Genomic DNA, 21,730 nt, shown 5'->3' on the forward strand with positions numbered 1-21,730 from the left:
TTAAATTCTCATCATCACAATAACAAAACAAGTTAGGGAAATAGATTATATCTTCATACAAGATCCATATGGTGGAGGAGGAGACTCTTGGTAGAGGTCCTAAGGGTGGGGGAAAAGAAGAGTTAGGAGAGGAAGAGTGAGTCTCACTCAATATCTTGAGTTTCAAGAAGACCAAGATATGACAAGACTATTCAACTTCCTAGAACTCAAGAGAGGAGAAGAGATGGGGTTTTTGTTGTGTCTTCGAATGAAGGAGGGGGGGTTTATATAGTAGTGGTAGAGGAAATATGAATGGAAGGCCATTAATGAGGGTTGACAAAGAATCATGAACCTAGCCCTCATTTTAGCCTTGGGGGAAATCTGGAGTATTAAATGTAGAGATTGGTGGGAGTGAGGAGCAAGCCAAAATTCGGTTTTCCCGCAGCTGCTGTAACAGCCTGTAGAGCCAATTTCGAAAAATCATATCTGACTCAATTCTGATCAGAATTGTCTCGAACTTGTACTCAAATTGAAGCCTCAGATGTCTAGTTTCTGGAAAAATTTACCTCATTCACATATTCAAAATCTTCTGAGAGATATCGATGAAATAGTGAGCAGAGGTCATTTGTTAAAAAATGGCTTCAGCACAATTAACTTTAATAGGTCCCAAATTAACTCCCAATTAACATTAAATGGCTCCAATCACTCCCATTTCAGACTTAATTAGTTCCAAATTTATTCTTATTAAAAGATAATTGCACAAATTACTCATTGAATAATTAATGTTTAACTATCTAATTAATTAGGTGTGTGCAACCTTACCATAAAATGTAGTCATAACCAATTAAATTATGACACATCATTATTCTCAAATTGATTATAATTATAACCAATTGGAATCAATTGTTCATAATCATATATAATCGGACTCAATTTGTGATAGTGCACCTCGGCCATTAAAACTTGATTTGATGATAACTTTCAATCTGATGGTCCAATTAGGGCTTATGACTAGTCGATTTGATCGTTACAACATCAAAATCATTTTGATGAAATGAGATTAAGGATCTTATGACCAGAATCAAGATGCATATTTTCAACGCGAAATTACCCTTTTATCCTTCATGTGAGGTTAAATGCGGGTTGCAAAATGAGGTGTCAACAGTTAGACAGGAGAAATAAGAGCTGGCTGACAAATTGATTGTTGACGAGAGAGCGCGAAAGAGTGCTGAATTTGGCATAGCGAGTGCTCAGAGGCAGGCTGAAGATCAACGCAAGCAACTTCATCTCAAAGAGATTAATCTTGCCACTCTGCAGAAATTGGTTTCGGACCTCAAGGCTGAGCTGGAGAAAGCTAAAACCGCTGCTCAGGCTGCCGAGGAAGCTATGGAGGCCACACGACTATCTTTATACAACCAAGGACTTGAAGAAACTGAAATTCGGTTAGTTGAGGAGCTCGCCGAGGTATGCAGTGACTACTGCAAGGAGACCTGGGAAAAGCCCTTGACATCGCAGGGGTCCCTGCTTCCTCAAAGTTGAGGCAGCCTGGCAAAATTCACTACCATCTGGATATTCGCGAAATCTCGCTTGCATCTACTTTTCCCTCTACTTATGTCCTAGAGTCTTTTGAGCAGCTCTCAGCTACACAGAACCCCCCCCCCCCCCCCCCCGAGGCTTCCAAAGAACAAGCCAGGCTGGCAATCAAAGCAAAAAGGATGGGGTGGAGATGGACAAAGGCAAAGGTAAGGAAGTCAAACATCCCTCGAAGACCAAGGAAGCTGCTAAGGCCAAGGAGGCAGCCAAAGCGAAGGAGGCAGAGGCTAAACCCAAAGATGTCGAGCCCAAAAAGGATACCGCTAATACCTCCCAAGCAAGTAAGAAAAATGACCCTTCTCCTCCAGCCAAAGAAGATCATGTCCCTTCTTCCAAGGCATAAACCCCAGGGTTTTATTTCCTCAGCAATTTACCTATTTTTCTTAACAACTTTTTGTTATACCTGCGATCTTGTAACTACATGAGTAGACTTTTGTAAGTAGATTGACCTTTTTCGAGAATAAAAATCATAATTTCATTACTCATGAGAGTTATGCTTGTGTACTTTTCCTATGTAATTCCCATTTTTACCAGTACTAAATTAGGGAGACAATAGTTAACCAGGGAGGCCATAAGACGCTCCCCAAATTAACACATTATAGCAGAACAAGCATTCGCATCATCCTTCATAAATATGATACTTTTATTAGGCATTCAGATATTGAACAGATCAAACGATATACATATTATATCTACAAATGCTTTAAGTGATGCTCATAGACTTCTAATTATCTAGATCATCTTTCTGGAAATCCCCAATATATGCGGTTTGAGAGAAAAACCATAATAAATATGAATACTAACACCTAGAAAAATAGCTTGAGGTGGTAAATTACCTGACGTAGGCAATCTAGGAGACCAAGCACGACTAAAAGTATATCCATTGACTTAACTAAAAAGTTGACAGATATCAATTTTTCCAAGGTGTGTGGTCCGAGGAGCCAGTCATAGCCAAGGTTCCGTTTGATTCTTAGAGATAATGGAAGATATCAATTTTTCCAAGGTATGTGGTCCGAGGATCCAGACATAGCCAAGGTTCTGTTTGATTTTTAGAGATAATGGAAGATATCAATTTTCTCAAGGTATGTGGTCCGAGGAGCTAGGCATAGCCAAAGTTCTGTTTGATTCTTAAAGATAATGGAAGATATCAAATTTTCCAAGGTATGTAGTCCGAGAAGCCAGACATAGCCAAGGTTCTGTTTGATTCTTAGGGATAATGGAAGATATCAATTTTCCCAAGGTATGTGGTCCGAAGAGCCAGGCATAGCTAAGGTTCTGTTTAATTCGTAGGGATAATGGGACATATTAATTTTCCCAAGGTATGTGGTCCGAGGAGCCAAGCATAGCCAAGGTTCTGTTTGATTCTTAGAGATGCAATAAATGTAACACATAAAGTAGTAGACTACATTTTAAACTGGAAAATACTTCATTAATAATGATACCTTCGTAGGTTATTAACATTCCAAAGACAGGGTACAACCCTGTCATCCAAATCTTCCAGATAATAAGCCCCTATGCCAGCTACTGAAGTGATACGGTATGAGCATTCCCAGTTTAGTCCCAATTTTCCCCTGGCTGGATTTTTTGCAGTCCCTAAAACCTTCCTTAACACCAAATCTCCTGACGCTAATGGCCTTAGCTTCACATTTGAATCATAGCCCTGTTTAAGTTTGTGCTGGTAGTATGCTAGCTGAACCATCGTATTTTCCTGCTAAGTCCAAGCTTTTTTCTAATAATCCATCATTGTTGCTTGGATTAAAAGAGCTCGTCTTCAGCGTTGGGAAACCTGCCTCAAGAGGAATTACCACCTCGGCCCCATAGGTCATTAAAAAAGGAGTTTCTCATGTGGAGGTTTGTAGTCTTGTAGGTCCATAGAACATGTGGCAGTTCTTCCACCCATCTTCCCTTGGCATCATCCAACCTTTTCTTAAGCCCATTGACTATTACTTTATTAACAGCTTCGACCTGCCCATTCCGTTGTGGATACGCTGGAGTGGAATATCTGTTTGTAATACCCAAATCGCAACAATATCTTTTGAAATTTTTACCATTAAATTGAACACCATTATCTAAGATAAGGGTATGAGGAATTCCAAATCAGGTAACTATGTTTTTCCAAACAAACCTCCTTGCATCTAGATCCCTGATGTTTGATAATGGTTGGGCTTCAACCCATTTAATGAAATAGTCCGTGCCGACCAACAAAAATCTCTTATTCCCTACTGCCTTTGGGAAAGGCCCCACAATATCCAGGCCCAAGTGAGCGAAAGGCCAAGGACTAGATAAAGGATTGAGGACTCCCCCTGGTTGATGAATGTTCAGAGCAAACCTCTGACACTGATCAAACTTTTTCACATATTCCAGCGCTTCCTTCTGCATATTAGGCCACCAATATCCTTGAGTAAGGGCTCTATGAGACAAGGATCTTCCTCCTGTATGACTTCCACAAATTCCTTCATGCAATTCTTCTAGCAGTAATTCTGTTACTTCAAGATGCATGCACAACAAATATGGTTCAGAAAAAGAACGCTTGTAAAACTTTTGATCCTCGGATAACCAAAACAGAGGAGCCTTCCTTCGTACCTTGTCGGCCTCAGATTTCTCTTCAGGTAAGACATTCTCTTTAAGATATAGCACCACAAGATCCATCCAGCTGGGTCCCACTTTGATCTGATGAACTCGGACTACGTTTACTTTTATTTTAGTAGGTGTATACAAGTCTTCCACTTGAAAAACCCAAGGTAAACTTTGTGCCGAGGACGTTGCCAAGGTGGCTAGAGTGTTGGCATGTGTGTTCCTATTTTTGGAAATTTGCACCAAAGTGAAAGATTCAAAATTTGATTACAATTGTCTAACTTGACTTAAATACTTCTGCATTCTTGAGTCTCTGGCCTCTAGCTCCCCTTCCACTTGGCCTACAGTTAACCTTGAGTCCGAAAACATCTCCACATTCTTGCCTTCCATTTTTCGAACCATACTCATCCCTATTAGTAAGGCTTCATTATTCGTGGCTGAAAAACCCATTCTCAAAGACTCCTTTAGGGAGATCATGCCAACTGATTTTTCATCCATGTCCGACCTCTTCATATGTTCTTCTAATGAGGGTTCAACAAACTCGACCACTAAATTAGCAAGAACCTGACCCTTCACTGAGGTGCATGGTATTGTTCCCCATGGCTAGAATGGCTTTTTCAAGCGGTAGGTACTTTATATTTAGCAGCTGGAAGTAATGGGGAAGCTTCCGCGTGGCATGCACCACGGCCAGAATGGCTTTTTCCAGTGGTAGGTAGCGAATCTCAGCTTCGTATAATGATTTACTTACATAATAAACCGGTCTCTAAACACCGTTGTCGACCTTTATAAGCACCATGCTGGCAACATGGGAAACTACAGCGACATAAGCAAACAGTACCTCATCCACTTCTGGCATAAACATAATAGATGGCTGAGAAAGATACTCTTTGAGCTGTTGAAAAGCCAAAGCACATTGCTCAGTCTATTCAAATCCTTTCCATTTATTTAGCAGCTGGAAGAATGGCCTACACCTATCCGCGGACCAAGAAATAAACCAATTTAAAGCAGCCATCATTCCTGTCAGCCTCTGAACCTCTTTAGTACGAGGTGGCTGCAAATTGTTAATAGCCTTAACCTGATCAGGATTAACTTCAATTTCACGATGTGTGACCATGAAGCCCAAGAATTTACTAGATCCCACGCCAAAAGAGTACTTAGAAGCATTCAAGCGCAAGTTATATTTCCTTAGCGTTTCGAAGACGTTTTCAAGATTCTTAACATGCTCGGACACTTTCTTACTCTTCACCACCATATCATCCACGTAAACTTCAATACGCTTCCCTAGTTGCGACTCAAACATTCTAGTCATCATCCTTTGGTAGGTGGCCCCTGCATTTTTCAAACCAAAAGGCATTACCTTATAATGATAATTTCCAGTAGGAGTGACAAATGCTGTTTTTTCTTGATCATCTAAAGCCAAAGGTATTTAGTGATAGCCTTGAAAAGCATCTAGGAAACTCATCCGAGGATGCCAAGCCGTGGCATCCACCAATTGATCAATGCGAGGCATGGGGAAAGGATCCTTAGGACAAGGTTTATTCAAGTCAGTAAAGTCTACGCAGACCCGTCATTTGCCATTCTTCTTCTTTACTACCACAGTATTTGCCGACCAATCAGGATAAAATACCTCCTGCTTTCTTAAGCCTAATTACTTCTTCTTTGATAGCATCGGAATGCTCTTTAGACTATCGCTGAGGTGGCTGCTTCTTTGGTACCACAGCGGGATTGACATTTAAATGATGACAGATAAAGCTTGGATCGACCCCCGAGGCCTCATAAGTATCCCAAGCAAAGACATCAAGGTTTCCCTTAAGGAACCTCACCAATTCTTCCCTCTCCTGAGGAGGCAGCTGGGCGCCTATCTGAAAATACTTTTCTTTATCATCACCTATAGCAACTTGCTCTAAGGCTTCACACCCTGTTTCCACTGATAGGTCCTTTGATAACCTCGGCTCCCTTAATTGCTACAAATCATGATGCCGATGACCCAGCTCCAAACTGATGTCTAATTGCAGCCATCATACACTGCCTTGCCGTAGATTGGCTTCCGATTAGCCCTTCTACCTGGTCCCCAAATGGATATTTCACTTTCAAATGCAAAGTGGAAGGGACGGCCCCCATGGCATGAAGCCAAGGTCTCGCCACAATGGCCACGTATGGAGAATCTGCATCCACCATTATGAAGTTGACCTTCACAACTTCTAACCCTGTCTGTACTGGCAATTTGACTTGTCCCATTGGTATAACCATCTTTCCGTTGAAACCTACTAGAGGTGAATCATAACTAGTCAAGTCTTTTAGTTTTAATCCTAAACCTCTATACAAGTAAGGATACATAATTTCCGCCCCACTACCCTGATCCACCATAACACGCCTCACATCATACCCCACAATCCTAAGTGTGACCACCAGAGCATCATCGTATGGTTGTATAATTCCAATGTTATCATTCTCCGAGAAACTAAGTTCCAATTGTAATGCAACTTTTGCTCTTTTCAGCCCAAGATTAGAGTTCTCGGATAATGGTCGAACCACAGTCATTACCTGGTAGGGGCGTAAATCTGTCTTTCCAGAGGTTGTAAAGATAACATTAATGGTGCCCAATGGAGGTCTCGAAGAATTTTTCCCTTGAGTACCTGAACCTGCGTGACCTGCATGCCCATTGGGCCTATATGTGAACTGTTGTAACTTTCCCTCCTTAACCAATTGTTCCAAATGATACCACAGATTTTTGCAGTTCTCGATGGTATGTCCGCGCTCCTGGTGGTACTGACAATGAAGGTTCTGATTGCGTCTTGCGGGGTCTCCATTCATCTTGTTAGGCTATTTGAAGTATGGTTCGTGCTTGATTTTCTCCAGAATCTGATGGACTGGCTCTTGAAATACTGTGTTTACGACCTGTGACACAATACCAACCCCAATCTGCCTGCTAAAGTCTCGTCGAGGACGGTTGTCATTATATTTGTCCGACCTAAAGTCCCTCCTGTCCTGAGAGACCACCTTCGCCTTTCCTTTACCTAACTACTGATCCTCCTCAACCCGCTTATATTTATCAATCTGGTCCATAAGCTAGCGCACACTTCTGACTAGTTTCCCAGTTAATGACTTCCTTAAACCATGTTCGACGGGTAAGCCGACCTTAAAAGTTTCATCTATCTCATTGAATATCTCCCAATATCTATCTGTGTACGTTTTTAAAGTTTCACCCTCTCGCATAGCCATGGACAACAAAGAATCCAGAGGTCGAGGGACTCTACTACATGTAATGAAGCAAGACCCAAACACTCAAATGAGTTCCTTAAAGGAATTAATGGACAACGATCTCAGTCCATCAAACCATCTCATTGCAACAAGCCCTAAGCTGGATGGGAAAACCTTGCACATCAATGTTTCATTTTTGGAGTGCACAGCCATCCTTTGGTTGAAATGGCTTACGTGTTCCACAGGGTTAGTTCGACCATTATACATGGTGAATGTTGGCTAAGTGAAACGCCGAGGAAGTTTTCCCCCTTCAACATTACGTGTGAAGGGGGACTTAGAAATTTGATTCAACGCTCTACCCATAGCATCAGTTCCTAAACCCCTGGTGGATGAACTCCTATTCCTGCGATTATGGTGACCGCCATCTTCATACGAGTAAGACTCACTAGGGGAGTTCTCGACCTTCGCCTGTAGCTATCCCCCTCATTCTCATTCTCACCAGAAGAAGAGTCAGAGATGGATTGGATTTGCCTCCGTCGTTCGTGACGTAACTTTCTCTTCAAACTGTCAATCTCCACCTACATGGCTCTAGCCCTCTCTTCATGGGAGATTCTGCTTCCACCTCGTGACTGACTCCTGCTCGTATGAGTAGTATGTACACTTCCCTCCCGATTTCCACCTTGTTCAATAGTGTGAACATCATCTTGACGCTGAGACCCCCTACTCTCTACTTGGTGTGGACCTAAATTTGCCATGAACAGACTTCAAACCTCCTAAAAATCCAAAATTCCCCACAAATGGTGCCAATTGTAAGGTCACAATTTAGTGCCCAGGCCCAACAAAAAGGAGGACGTGGGCCCAAAGAGCTTGATACAATGAATTTCTAGAGTGTGGGCTAGAAATCTTGATTCTAATGAGTTTGAACGTTCATGGCAATGACCCAAAACCACAAAACCATATAAATGAACAAATTTATAAGATGAAATCTATCCTCGGACTCAAGCCGAGAATCGAATATTTATATTTCTTCTCACTTTAAAGATTCTTTACAAATATTTTCTCCCCCCTTGTCTACAGGACCTCTTCTCTCCTTATAATCCCTTACTCACTCCTCATTCAGATTGCCCCTACTTGATACTTATCCCATCCCACTCTTTTGGAAGTCCCTAGATCATAGCTGTAAGGCTGAAAATCACTATTCAGGTATCAGTTCCTCATAAATGCGGCCAGAGACTTTGGCACAGAGCATTCAATACGAGTGCGGTGGTAGCAGCTTTCTTTAAGATCTTTTTCTTTACCCCCTTGCTCTCGTGCCCCTTTCTCTCCCATATTTTCATCTCTCAGACCTTCTAGAATATCATTTTAGTTAACATGACGTACCACTGGATCCTTACTGTACTTAGCCGATGAGGTAATCTTTCTCGGATTATTCAGATTCATCTCACCTACTACATTTGCTTCTGGGACTGTAAGTTCGACCTTATTTATTAACATTAATCCCTCTTCGGACAATCAAACGTTCTCGGCTAAGCCCATGACCCAAAAAACATATCTTGGGCCTTTTGTCCCCACAACTACATTAATAGAAATATAGAAACACAAAAAATTAAAAATTAAAAATAAAATAAAAAGAAGATAGTTATACTCACTGAAAAAGTCAAACCCTTCCTTCTGCAATTCTTCACTTAATTTTGGTTTATTGATTTTAGCATTCTTAAATAGTAGAGTAGACTTAGTAGAGTTTTAGTTCAACTCAATTTCTCTTAGATTCAAACTTAATTTTGTGGAGGTGTGAAACATTAACTCAATCATATATTGCGTTGCTTTTTTTTTTTTTAATGTGTAGTAATTTGGTTTTTTTTTTTATTATTATTTGATTTTAGCATTCTTAAATAGTTTTACTTCAACTCAATTTCTCATGGATTCAAACTTAATTTGTGGAGGTGTGAAAAATAATCACGTTGCTTTTTTTTTTTTCTCAAAAAAATTGTAGCTAATAGGTGTAGTAATATAATTTAAATGAAAAAAAAAGAAGATGAAGATGAAGATTTTGGATTGTTATCAAATTAAGAAGAAATAGATGAATAAAAGAATTTGGATTGTGATTAAATTAAGATTTTTATCAACTTATTCCTCTCTCTCTTTTTTTTAGTGTTATACGGTTGTTGCAATTTAAGATGCATTAGACCTTTTGATTTAGTGTAGTATATGTTTTTGCAATTTAAGATGCATTTGACCTCTCTTTTTTTCTTAGTGTAGTATACAAGTTGCAATTAAAGATGCATTAGACCTTTTTTTTAATGGAGTAATAAAAAAATAAGAAGAATTAGATTACACTACGTTCCTTCAATTTAAAATTTTTTTTTGGAAAGTTCTACATATAGATTAGAAACCTTTCTTAGGAAGATTGAAATATTTTTTGACAAACCTAAAGAAAAAAAATCAAGAAGAAAATTAAACCGAGTTACAAAAAATTGAACCATATAAATTGCAAAATTGTATCTAAATTTAATAGTCTATGACTGGAATTTACTACGACAACTTACATATGAGTCTATGACCACTTATCATTGGGCTTTAAGATAAATAAATTAAAAAAAAAATCTACCATTTCAACTTTGATTTTACTAATTTAGTCAAATAGGTTCCATAATTGCAAGGAGAAAAAATCTATTTTATAGTGATGGCTCAAGAGTAAAAATTATCAATGCATAAAAAAAAGGCGTAAATGCATTTTTAGTCCCTATATTTTGGTTTTTTTTTTTCATTTTAGTCCCTACATTTTAATTTTACCACTTTTAGTCCCTAAATTAATTAACGCGTTCCATTTTGGTCATTTCCGTTAGCCCACCAACAGAAATTGCTTAGGTGGCAAATTGATGTTGACGTGGCCAATTAAAAAATAATAAAAAATTTCAATTAGCATTTAAGAAAATGCCATGTCAACTTCTAAATACAAAAAAATTTATTAATCAATTTTAACGAAACTAAAAAAGAAAAAAAAAATTAAAAAATAAAATACATCAATTCAGATCTAATTCTTTTTGAACAAGAACACAATCATAGATTTAAACATCAACACAACATGAAGCACAAACCCAGAACAAAACACAAACATTAACACAAGATCATAAACACAAAGAACACGACAACAAACACAAACATTTTTCTCCTTTGGTCAACCTTTTTATCCTCACCAACAATACCTTTTTCTTTGGGGGATATATAGAGATTTTTGGATAGATTTACATTATATACGGTTACAATGCCATGATACTACTAATTTAAGATGCATTAGAATTTTTTTTTAAATGGAGTAATTAAAAAATAAGAAGAATTAGATTACACTACGTTGCTGCAATTTAAGAAGCATTAGACTTTTTTTATATAAATTTTTTCATTTTAAAATCGAAAAAAATTTATGCTATTTGGTGCTGCCACTTGGCTCAATCACGGCGTCTAAGCACAACTTTTATCATATAGTATATGATTTATAAGTTTTTTTTGTGGTAATTACATTAAACCCACCTGTGGTTTGGCCCGAAATCACTTTGCCTACTCGTGGTTTAAAAAGTTTCACTTTACCGGCCTGAGGTATATTTCATTTGTTTTCCATAACCCACTTTTATTAAAATCAAAGGTAAATAGGTATTTTTGCTCAAATTTTATATCTATTTCCTTCCAAAAAAAAAAAAAAAGAGCACAAAAATGCAAGAGAAACAAGATTAAAAAAATACACTATCATAAAAGTCAACTTATCTTCTTGCTCAGCCGGGCATCCTCTTCTGAATCCAGAAGATCTAGAAAACTCAATGGGTCAAAATCGGGCTCTATATCATCAGCAAGGTCGAGTAAAAGACCCTCCACCTCAGCTTCATCAAATCCATCAACAACTTCATAGGCCATCTTCTCAGCTATCTCTTCTTGATCACCAGGGGTAGCAGGGCTAGGATTTTCATCAAACAGGTGATAAGCATCAACGAAATCTACTAAAGACAGTGGCAGTGGTAGACACTCCATGCCCTTCTTCTCTTAATCGAGCCCTTCAACTTTAGAACCCATCTTCTTGGTTAACCCAACTTCTTATGAATCCAATACTTGGAATTGTGAATGGCCATCAATGGCAGCAAATCTGAGACTTTCATCAAATGGGCCTTGATCATCATACATGTCTTGACCCCCTATGACCGTGTCATCAAAGAAATCCACCTGATCAAAAACACTCTTTGGAGAACCCAAAATACCATAATTAACAAGTGGGTCTTGATCATGAGATGGGTCCTGACCCCCCCATGTCTGTGTCATCAATTTCACCAAAGAAATCCACCTGATAAAAAACACTCTTTGGAGAATCCAAAATACTAGAATCAACAACAGAAGGTGGTCTTTCCAAAGTCAAAGCCATACCCATCTCGTCCTTCTTATTCTTTTTGTAAATTACACAGAGAATCAAGTTGGAGCCTTTTTCAGCAACACTAAACTCATGCATTAACCAATCAGTGGTCTTTAGCTCCTTACCCTCACCCTTCACCTTGAAATTTAACAATTTCTTGAACCTAATAATCGTCTTCCCAGACCCAGAATCATAGATTTTCTTGGTGGAACTTTCATGCCAAGTCCCATAGGAACCAACAGAATGAAGCACACGATTCTTCCCCCTCTTTAACGTGAAGAAGTAATGCTTCTCATCATCCAACACTGCAATCAAGTCCATACAGAAATCCCATGGGGGCTTATCGTATACTTCATCAGAAACAAGATCAAAACCCTCCCTTTTGATCTTGTTTCTCTTGCATTTTTGTGATTTTTTTTTATAGATGAGACAAGCATAAAATTTGGATAAAAATACTTATTTACCCTTGATTTTAATAGAGGTGTGTTACAGAAAACAAACAGAACATATCTCAAGTGGGTAAAGTGACACTTTTTAAACCACGGGTAGGCAAAGTGATTTTGGGCCAAACCACAAGTGGGTTTAATGTAATTACCTTTTTTTTTTACAAGATAGAAATTTTACTCTAGCCTAATCTAAATGTATATGTGTGTGAAACTCCCTCCTGGAGACTTGAACCTTAGCCCTTACCCTTTATACCCCATAAGCACTCATACTTATGGAGTGACCATTGCACTAAGGGCGTGCGGTAGTTATTTATTTATAAGTTAAGGATACAGACCCAAAACTTTGTTGGTATTGAATCTAATGATCTAATTATAGACCCAACTAGGTTTATTTCTCTCTAATTTTTTTACCCTTTTATTTATTATTTCATCTTAAATTTTTTTAATACTTACTCATAATTTTAAAAGTACAAAATGTTTCCAATATATTATACTATTGAACTACAAGACTAGAGGGTGGTGCAGCACTCAACAAGGAGAGACCAATTCCTTTCTCTTGGTAATGCTCAATGACCGACACAGTGCATCCGAGCCATGTCTTCTCTGCCTTACAGATGTGATGCTCACGCTGTTGGCATATCTGAAGGTGTGACTCTCCTCATCTATATTCATTGCCTTTGTAACTCAATGGCACTAATGTGTAGGGCTAAGATGCCACTTCACATAAAGTCTTCACATTCACTTCCTTGAGCTTGGGTACTATACACTCCTTAATGTTCCACTAAAAAAGGAAACACTCATCAACTTATCAACTCCTAAAATCACACCATATTCTCATAAATTCTCTACTTACTATCTTGTTTTCAGTTCATGAACTAATCTTCACATAAAGTCTACATATTTACTTCCTTGAGCTTGGGTACAATACACTCCCTAATGTTCCACTATAAAAGGAACCCTTCATCAACTCATCAACTCCTAAAATCACACTATCTTCTCATAAATTCTCTACTTACTATCTTGTTTTCAGTTCATCATAAAATTCTAGCAACATAAATACCCTCCAACACCATTACCTTCTATCTTCTTACCATCTCCTCATAGAAGACATGTCAAGCTTCATGCTTCTTTATTAACTTTAAACCGCTAAAACTTTATTAAATATACTTATTGGTCCTCAAAACATGACTCCCAAAGTTTCCTTGAGTGAGACTCTTGTGCTTGGATCATGATCATGAGTTGAATAAGCCCATGGGTTTAAACCAGGGCTTTGATGAAATAATATTGCCATGAGCTTGAACCATAGAATTTGATGAGATAATTTGTTATGGGCTTTGATGTCGTTTAGTGTAAATATGAGATTTCATTAGTGAAGTTACTTTACATAATTTTGAGAGAGATAATATGGGTTGTGAGCTTTGGATCATTACTTGAGCTTGATTCATAAAATCCATGATAATGTTGACGTGGTATGAGATAGTGCCATATGGCTTGAAAAAAGAGTTCTCAACAGATGTTGAGCTTTTAGATGACCTTGAAATCTTTTGGTGAAATTACACTATTAGTCCATGAAGTTTACACATAATAAGCAACTGACCCAGTTCTTAATCAAAACTCAACTCGCCCATTCCCTGTCTAATTTTGAAACACAAGAGAGAGAAGAGGGGGTTCCTATTCACCTCAATCAAATCTTAATCCTATAGCAAAACCCTTTTCACATCAATCAATCCAAGAAGATGAAGAAGACACTTGGTGGGCTTTGTTGTTGGCTGGCAGTGCACTTCTTTCTCATTTCTCCTCTAACTAATGCCACATAAAAAGCTTTTGTTTGGCATTGAGAATTTTCCTATACCGACGAACATGTCGATTTCCAGTCCTCGTATTACAATGGCTATCTTCATCAGAACTAGAATAAGTGTCCTCCCTGACCCTTTCCTTATTTCTTACTTTCCTCCGAACTTCTTCCTGTAAAGACCGTACTTGCTCCCTAAGATCATCTATTTCCCTATCCCTACTACTGGCCTGAGGTATGCTAATATGACTAGGTGGCATCCTTTCCCTTAATAATAATAATAATAATAATAATAATAATAATAATAATAATAATTGTGTGGGCTTGAACTAGGTAAAATACCTAGTTAGGGTCACAACTAATTTGTATTATGGGCTAATAATAATCCACAATGGAAGATTGAATAAGAAAAAAATATCTATGTAAAAACCACGTAAAAATGTATATTATTCAAGTATAGGGAATGATATTACAAACTCTCTCTCAAGAACAAGCCTTCTAAGGTGTTTTGGGAACCTTCTTTTTCTCTCTACAATCCTTTGTCTATGTCTTAGTGATTTATTTTGTGTCCCCTTCCTTTTTCTCTTCTTCTCCTTATATTTGCCCTACTTCCAGCTCAAGGATGTGCTATCCCTATATAGAGGGAGATCTTTTTGTCCCATCAGCCTTTTTCTTCCTTACTTTCATGATGAATGGAGACTTTTGGGGCTCTTTGCCCTATTCAGGCTAGTCATTTAGTAATAAATGCGATTGTACCAGGTAGGTGAGGCTCATTAATGCGGAGATGACTATAGATTCATTAGGAAGTTTCAGCAAGCTTCCTTGGACAATCGAGAACATTCCAGAATCCTTCCTTGGAAGCTCATTAGATGCTTTATCTTGATTGACTTGGTAAGTGTCTTGTCCTCAGATGAGGTCCTCAATGAGTCTTGTCCTCAAACTCAAGGTGACTTATTGTTCAATCCGTGGTCCAAGGTTTGACTTTTTGTTTGAGGCTTGTCCTTAAAGTGGGCTAGCCTGTATTGGGCTCATTTGGCCCACAATTATTTGAGCCCAATAAATCATCTCCCTACAATAATAATGATAATGATAATAATAATAATAATAACAACAACAACAACAACAACAACAACAACAACAACAACAACAACTAGTCATTAACCTGTGCTATGCATGAGAATCTACCCATACGTGAGGTGAACTAAAATAATTTTATAAAATATTAAATTGATTAAGAAATTACACTATTGCATGATTTGCTCTTGTATGACTTCAATTTGTGTTACAACTTAATGAAGAGTCATTGCTTGAACGTGCAATGACTTATAACAAATTTGTCATTAATACACGTTACCAAACAATCTTAAATAATTCTCACACATCTTTTCATTAATGCAAACCACCTAGAAAATACTTTAGGTCATGCACTCTTACAAATTTGTATGGATTTAAAAAAAAGAAAAGAAAAGAAAACCGTATTCATCACTTTATCACTCTCTTTAAAACCTTCTCCTCTCTCTCCATGTATGTTTGTTAAAAAAAAAAAATAGTATTCTAAAAAAAAAATGTACATTACCAAATCATGGATTGTCTTCAGCAATATTCTTGACAAAACATAATTTAGCATTAGTATAGGATATGTAGAGCCACTCAAACGAAAAAGAGCTTTAAGCCCCGTATAAGTGTGTATTAAAAAAAAAGTTTTGTAGCAAGAAAAAGAAAAGAAAAGAAAAGAAATTTAACCCTAAAATAACAGAAGAAAAGCTTATAAATCTACTCGGCTTTAAAAAAAAAAATTATTGGGGTTTGCACTGCTTTTATAGTGTTCATGATTAACCTCGTAAATTTGGAGATAAATCATCAACTTTTGAGTTTGAGTTTAAGTTGGACTTGTTAGAGAGATAGAGTATACATTTGGATACCGCTTATTTTGCTGAAAACTGAAAATAATAAAAAAAGTTACTGTTCACATGTTTGGCACTGTTCATAGGCCTGATTGCACTGTTTATGTCCCATGAACAGTGCAATAGGCGCTGGTTAAAAAAAAAGGGCTGAAAATGCAAATGCGGGGGAGTATCCAAACGGAGCTAGAGTTTCAATCCTGTTAAGTTTAGACTTTGACTGTTAATGTCAAAGATTAGTGTTAAAGTTGATATTGTTAATTAAAAAAGTTAAATAATTTTGTACTAAAAAATTAATAATGATGTCACAAGCTTTAGAATTAGGGTCTGTTTGGATAGAATTTATTGCTGAAAACTGAAAACACTATAGCAAAATAGTTTTTAAATGTGTGAATAGTATTGTGGGGTCCATTTTTAATATATATATTTTTTCTGAATAAAGTGCTTATGGTCCCATAAACAGTGCGTGAACAATGCACTCTGTTGGAGAAAATTTGAAACGCGTGAACAGTGCATGGGTGGAAAAGTCAAATTTTATGGCTAAAAAAAAAAAAAAAAAAAGGTTGAAAAGGCAAATGCAGTAGACGTGGATACGGATCCAAACAGATAATTAGTGGAAGGATTATGAAACTCAAGTTGGGCAACATTCTTGATTTCACATAATTTCGAGCGTGCTCAGACAAACAAAAATTTAGACAGTGATAAAGTGGCTTGTGATAGATAATCGATATTTTTGAGGACTAACTTGCTTCCCATTGCTGAAGAGGGTAATTGTCCAGTCTTCTTTAATGTGAAATTGTGTTAGTTCATACTAGTTTGTTCCAGGCACTTAAGGCTAAGGTCTTGTGCTCCTAGAAGGAAGGGGGGGAGGTTACTGGCTCTATTACAAATCTGTATTTGGTCCACTAATTTATCTATCTATTTATTTGTTTCCTTTTCATGAGATACATGATCTATACCTAAAAAAAAAAATAAAAAAAAGATAAGATGGGTTCCTTTCCTTAGTTGGCTTGGTTGTCTTGTCTACTAGAAAAATTATTTGTGTTTACGAATTAAATAAGATATTTTTGAAATATACTACTGTGTTGGTAGTGCATGACCCAAACGGACCTAATCAGATGATTTGATTTGATTTGTTTTGATTTAATAATGAAAAAGAAATTAAAAGTGAGTCAAACTCTGCTGAAACTTCCAAGAAAGGAAGGAAGCACCGTCTTAAATGGGACGAAGTGAGACCCAGTACTGCTCACGACTCTTTCCCACCAATTTTGCTGAAACTTCCAAGCAAGCAAGCAAGCAAGTGATGTGATGTAAATGTAAATGTAAAACAAAAAACAAACCCTTTCTTTTCGCCCTTTTGTCCATACATCCCATTCCCGCTCCCACACGACGACTGACTTTACAAAGTCATTATTATTATTATTATTATTATTATTATTAAAAACTCTTTTCTTTTTTCTCTTTCTTTCTTTACTTTGCAGTCAGCGGCTTCTTTTTTAAGTCACCCTGAACTTAAAAATGGCCGTTGCTTCATTTTTTATATATTATATATTTGTATATATATTTTTCAGAACCAAAATCCAATTTTACTCTGTCTGAGAGAGTTAGAGAACCTGCTTTCTTTTTGTTTGTTTGAAGCTCCCTGCTACCCGCTACTACCATTCTGCTCTTCTCTTCAAACAGGTATTTCAAAACCCACTAATTCCAACCTTCATTTCTTCTCTTTTTCTGAAAAATCTTCTTTTTCTTCTTTTATCTCCTAAGTCTTAAACCTGTTTATATTAGATTATGTTATTGTACGCTCACATGCACATACATATGAATTATATGCCAATGGAATTTGATGAGGTTTTATTAGATTGCAGAACCCAAAAATTGAAAAGACAAAAAAAAATCTTATAGTTTCAATGGTAATCTTTTATTTGACAATATTACAAGAACACCTCTTGATTTCAAGAATACCACTCTTTGCTAATGGTTTCTAAGTCCCTTGCTTACTCTACTAGTGTGTTGTTAACCTTGTACTTGTAGTATTTAGTATTTACAATTGTCCTTATGTTGGGTGATGCTGGAAGAGGTTTATTAAACTCACTCTTGATTGCGATGTTAATAGCAAATGTTTCGTTTTGTTTAAGTCAAATTGTCCTGCCACACTAGTCTAGAAGTAGAAGATAATCTTTCAATTTTTTTTTTTTGTTTGGTACTGGGTTTTGAGCCCACAGCCTCATCCTCCTCCTTTTACTACAAGGGGAGAGAGAATCATAATCATGTCTGAAATGTATTTTTGCTAGTACTTTCATTTTCAAGAGAGAGGAAATCTGTTAACAATCAATCTACAAATTACAATGCCTTGTCATTCCACCTATCCCATGCCACATCATTACTCTCCATATATGCATCTACTATCCTCTGTCTGTGACTATAATTTTTGTTCTCCATTTTTTTTTTCTTGAGCATTTTTTTTTTGAAGAAAGAAAACAAGAAGAATTTGAATATTGGATTACATTACTTGAGAGGAAACAACAAAGAAGGGAATTTATGATATCTTGAGCAAGCGCTTAGATCATAAGGATTGAATGAATAGCCTTAGAAGATGGTTTTGTTTCCTTCTAGTTGGAAAAGCATTGGTGCCACGTTACTGAATATATATACTTGCATTGTGGTGGCATGACTATTTTTCTTGCTATCTAGCAGGTGCAAATATTCATTCTAACTGTTTATTTTACATTCTTTTGTAGGTCTAGTTGATGAAAAATGGCTGGTTTTGAAAAAGATGATAAACCTATGCTTTCAGACACACATGCGCAGTCCTTTGATGAACATCCGGATTCTCGATTTCAGAGATCTGCATCCACAACAAGGAGTGCATCAATTTCCATTCCTATGAACTCACTGGATTCCTATGATAGTGAAACTAACCTTGTGGGCTATACTGGTCCCTTACGGAGTGAAAGAAGGACTCCATTCACACAGATGAGTGGTCCATTATATGTTAGCCGTAAACCTGAAAGCTTTTTTCCGGTTAATCAAGGTGTAACAGGACGGAAAAAAGCAGGACCTGTGCCAGAAAAGTTTACTTCTTCCAGAGGAAAGGATCAGAATGACTGGCCGAATGACAACTATGCTACCAAAAATGAACATTTACTGAGGTCTGGGCAGTTAGGAGTGTGCAATGATCCTTATTGCACAGTTTGCCCAACATATGACAATTTCATAGCCACTCAACAAAAGAACTCAAAAGCTTCATCTGTATTTGATCCTAAGGTGTTTTTCTTTCTTAACCTTAGGGCTGTCCTTCCTGTGTTAATTTATACGTTTATTGCGATTCTATTTTGCCTTGTATTATATGCTTTGGTAGTCTATCAAAACATTATATGCTTTGGTAGTCCAAATTCTTAGCCAAATGCCTACATTATAGCTAAAAACTTCACTCTGTGCTAACTTGTTGCGTAGATCTCAAGTTTGGTGGTCCTTAAAAAAAGATAAAAAAGGATTTCAAGTTCGATGGCTGGTTGTGTATCATAATAGAATTCTCCCCTCAAAAACTTGGTTATGAATAGCAAAGATCTCTATTGCAGTTCATAATTTTTTTTCTCTTATATTTGTTTTAACTGTTTGATTAAAAAAAAAAAGCCATACTTCCATACTTGTTCATGCATGCTCTTGTATGAAGCTTTTCTGTGGATTCTGTGCTGATGTTTATATCTAATTTTATTAGTTATACAACTACCATTATTAGCATCTAGAAATTTCTGTTAGAAATGTCCAGTGCTATCTCTGCATCTTTCAGCTCTTACGTGGTTTAAAATTTCTATTGATGATTGTTCAACATACATTCTCCTAGGCATAGCAACAGCCTTCATTTATTCTATGATTGCATAATAAAGAACTTTAGGGCCCAAAGGAGATAAATATTCAAGTAAATCATTTGCAGCACAGTGAGCACCGTCCAGGTTGAAATTTTGTTCTTAAATTATAATGAATTCTGGAGGTTAGTAATGCTAAAAGACTTACTTAGTACATCTATGTACATCAGAAAGTGTGTAAAGCCCAGGCTTTCCAATTTGGTATATCATAAATAGCCTCCTTGTAGTGGCAGGTCTCATTTTGTTCAGCAGGGGAAAATGTAAGATAGATATAAAGGAAAATAGGACGACGAACATTCAACTACATCTACCATGAGGATCCAATAGCTGATGTATGAAATTTAGTTATAAAATTTGTAAGTACAAATCTACTAATACCTTCTGAAAGTTTTGGTAATGAAATTATTAAGTTTGATGCCGAGGTATCATTACATGATCTTTAGTTTTCACAAAAAGCAATAACCAATGATCGTCAAAACACATTCAATAATTCCCAACAAATAGATTAGATTATGCATGAAAGAGATAATTGTTGAAATGTCTTATTGAAGTACAATTTTTGGGATTGTTAAAGACGAGAATAAAATAATACAGAGAAGCATAAACAAGAAAGAGAGAAGAACACAAGGGATTATGTGGTTCAGCTTGACAGCCTATGTCCATAGGATAAAGCCCTAGTGTCTAAATCTTTATTGTATAATTAAGTAAACTATTACAGTATATCCTTAACAGGATATATATAGAGACTAGAAGCTAGGGTTAGTCCTACATGGGCTTACAACATAACTGGGCCTCTTGGGTCATCATATCAGCATAAACCCAAAACCTTAGACTGGGACTATGTTGTTGTTGTTGTCTTATGGAAGAACAAAACATTTTCTGGATTATTAACATCACAAAGAATGTGTTCTAAATCATCATAAACTGGATTATTAACATCACAAATAAGATGTTCTAAATTATCATAAACAGATATAGGCCAATGTGATAATATATTGAAAGTACCAATGAATTTTAAATTTGCTGATGCATTGGGTTTGTATGTTAAACATATATACAGGCTGACCAAGTTTTGCTAAATTTTAGCTGAGGCACTTCTCACCAGCCACTTTGGCTCCATAATTGGTTTTATTTATTTTTATTTTTATATTTATCGGTTAAAAAAAATCTTGGTCCCTTGAATGCATATGTTGCTTCTAAATATTGGGAATTAGAGCCCCAACTCAGCCTCTTGTGGAAGGCCTACGTCATTTGCAGTTGAAGGACAACATGCTCGATATTTGTTCCTGTGATGCTCAAATTTGATTGATTGTGTGGGTGTGTGATGAGTTCCACATTGGGCATATATTGAGTTGAACCGAGCCTCAATTGCGACTGGTCCTTTTGAGGTATAGTGCAAATGTGGCTAGACGGTAATTCCGTATGGGTAGAGACTACCCACAAAGTGGACCCTAACGAGGACGTTAGAGATTTAAGTGGGGTGAACAATCTGGTTGAATCCTTTTCTTTATCTTTGTATTTTTTATGAGTAATGTATGTGTGGGGAAAATTTGTTAGAATGTATTTGAAATATTATATAAAATATGTGTTGTGTTAGGGTAATTAATCTTAACCCTATACACTTCTGAAAGATTAACAAGCTATCAAATTCACACACCACCCATTGCCGCTAGCTCTAGTGTTCCATAACATCAACAACAACAACCAACAAAACTCCTGACACCAGCAACCATATTTAACCAAATCCCTCATGCAGACAACCACAACTTCACCCTTCAATCCCCAATAGTAACTCCGATGACCACAATTCACTAGCTTGACGAGTCAGCGGCTCTAACAAGTGACTTTGTGTTCATCGCGACACCAAAATGACATAAATTGCCAAGGTTCACTCGCTAGGTCTAGTTGGCTGCATCAGGCAACACAAGGAGGTAGTTTTCTTGGTTAGAAACCTCATTCTCTTGATCTCGAAGCTTTTAGGGTTG

The 21,730-nt window shown here is 37.0% G+C and overlaps 2 protein-coding genes across 3 annotated transcripts in view; one reads left to right on the top strand and one right to left on the bottom strand.

The window, feature by feature from the left end:
* Positions 1 to 6,117: 6,117 nt before the first annotated feature.
* Positions 6,118 to 6,960, bottom strand: LOC142632613 (uncharacterized). The gene has a single exon (XM_075806988.1). The coding sequence runs from the start codon at positions 6,958 to 6,960 to the stop codon at positions 6,118 to 6,120; it is 843 nt and encodes a 280-aa protein (XP_075663103.1).
* A 10,364-nt stretch (positions 6,961 to 17,324) lies between these two features.
* Positions 17,325 to 21,730, top strand: part of LOC142631761 (putative cyclic nucleotide-gated ion channel 20, chloroplastic) — a 40,164-nt gene continuing 35,758 nt past the window's right edge. For both annotated transcript variants that reach the window (XM_075806069.1, XM_075806070.1), the window contains exons 1-2: positions 17,325 to 17,562; positions 18,618 to 19,143. In XM_075806069.1, the coding sequence (XP_075662184.1) occupies positions 18,634 to 19,143 (510 nt within the window). In that variant the 5' untranslated portion in view covers positions 17,325 to 17,562; positions 18,618 to 18,633. The remainder of the gene's footprint in view (positions 17,563 to 18,617; positions 19,144 to 21,730) is intronic.

This window comes from Castanea sativa, chromosome 4, assembly GCF_040712315.1.
Source record: "Castanea sativa cultivar Marrone di Chiusa Pesio chromosome 4, ASM4071231v1".
Classification (NCBI taxonomy): domain Eukaryota; kingdom Viridiplantae; phylum Streptophyta; class Magnoliopsida; order Fagales; family Fagaceae; genus Castanea; species Castanea sativa.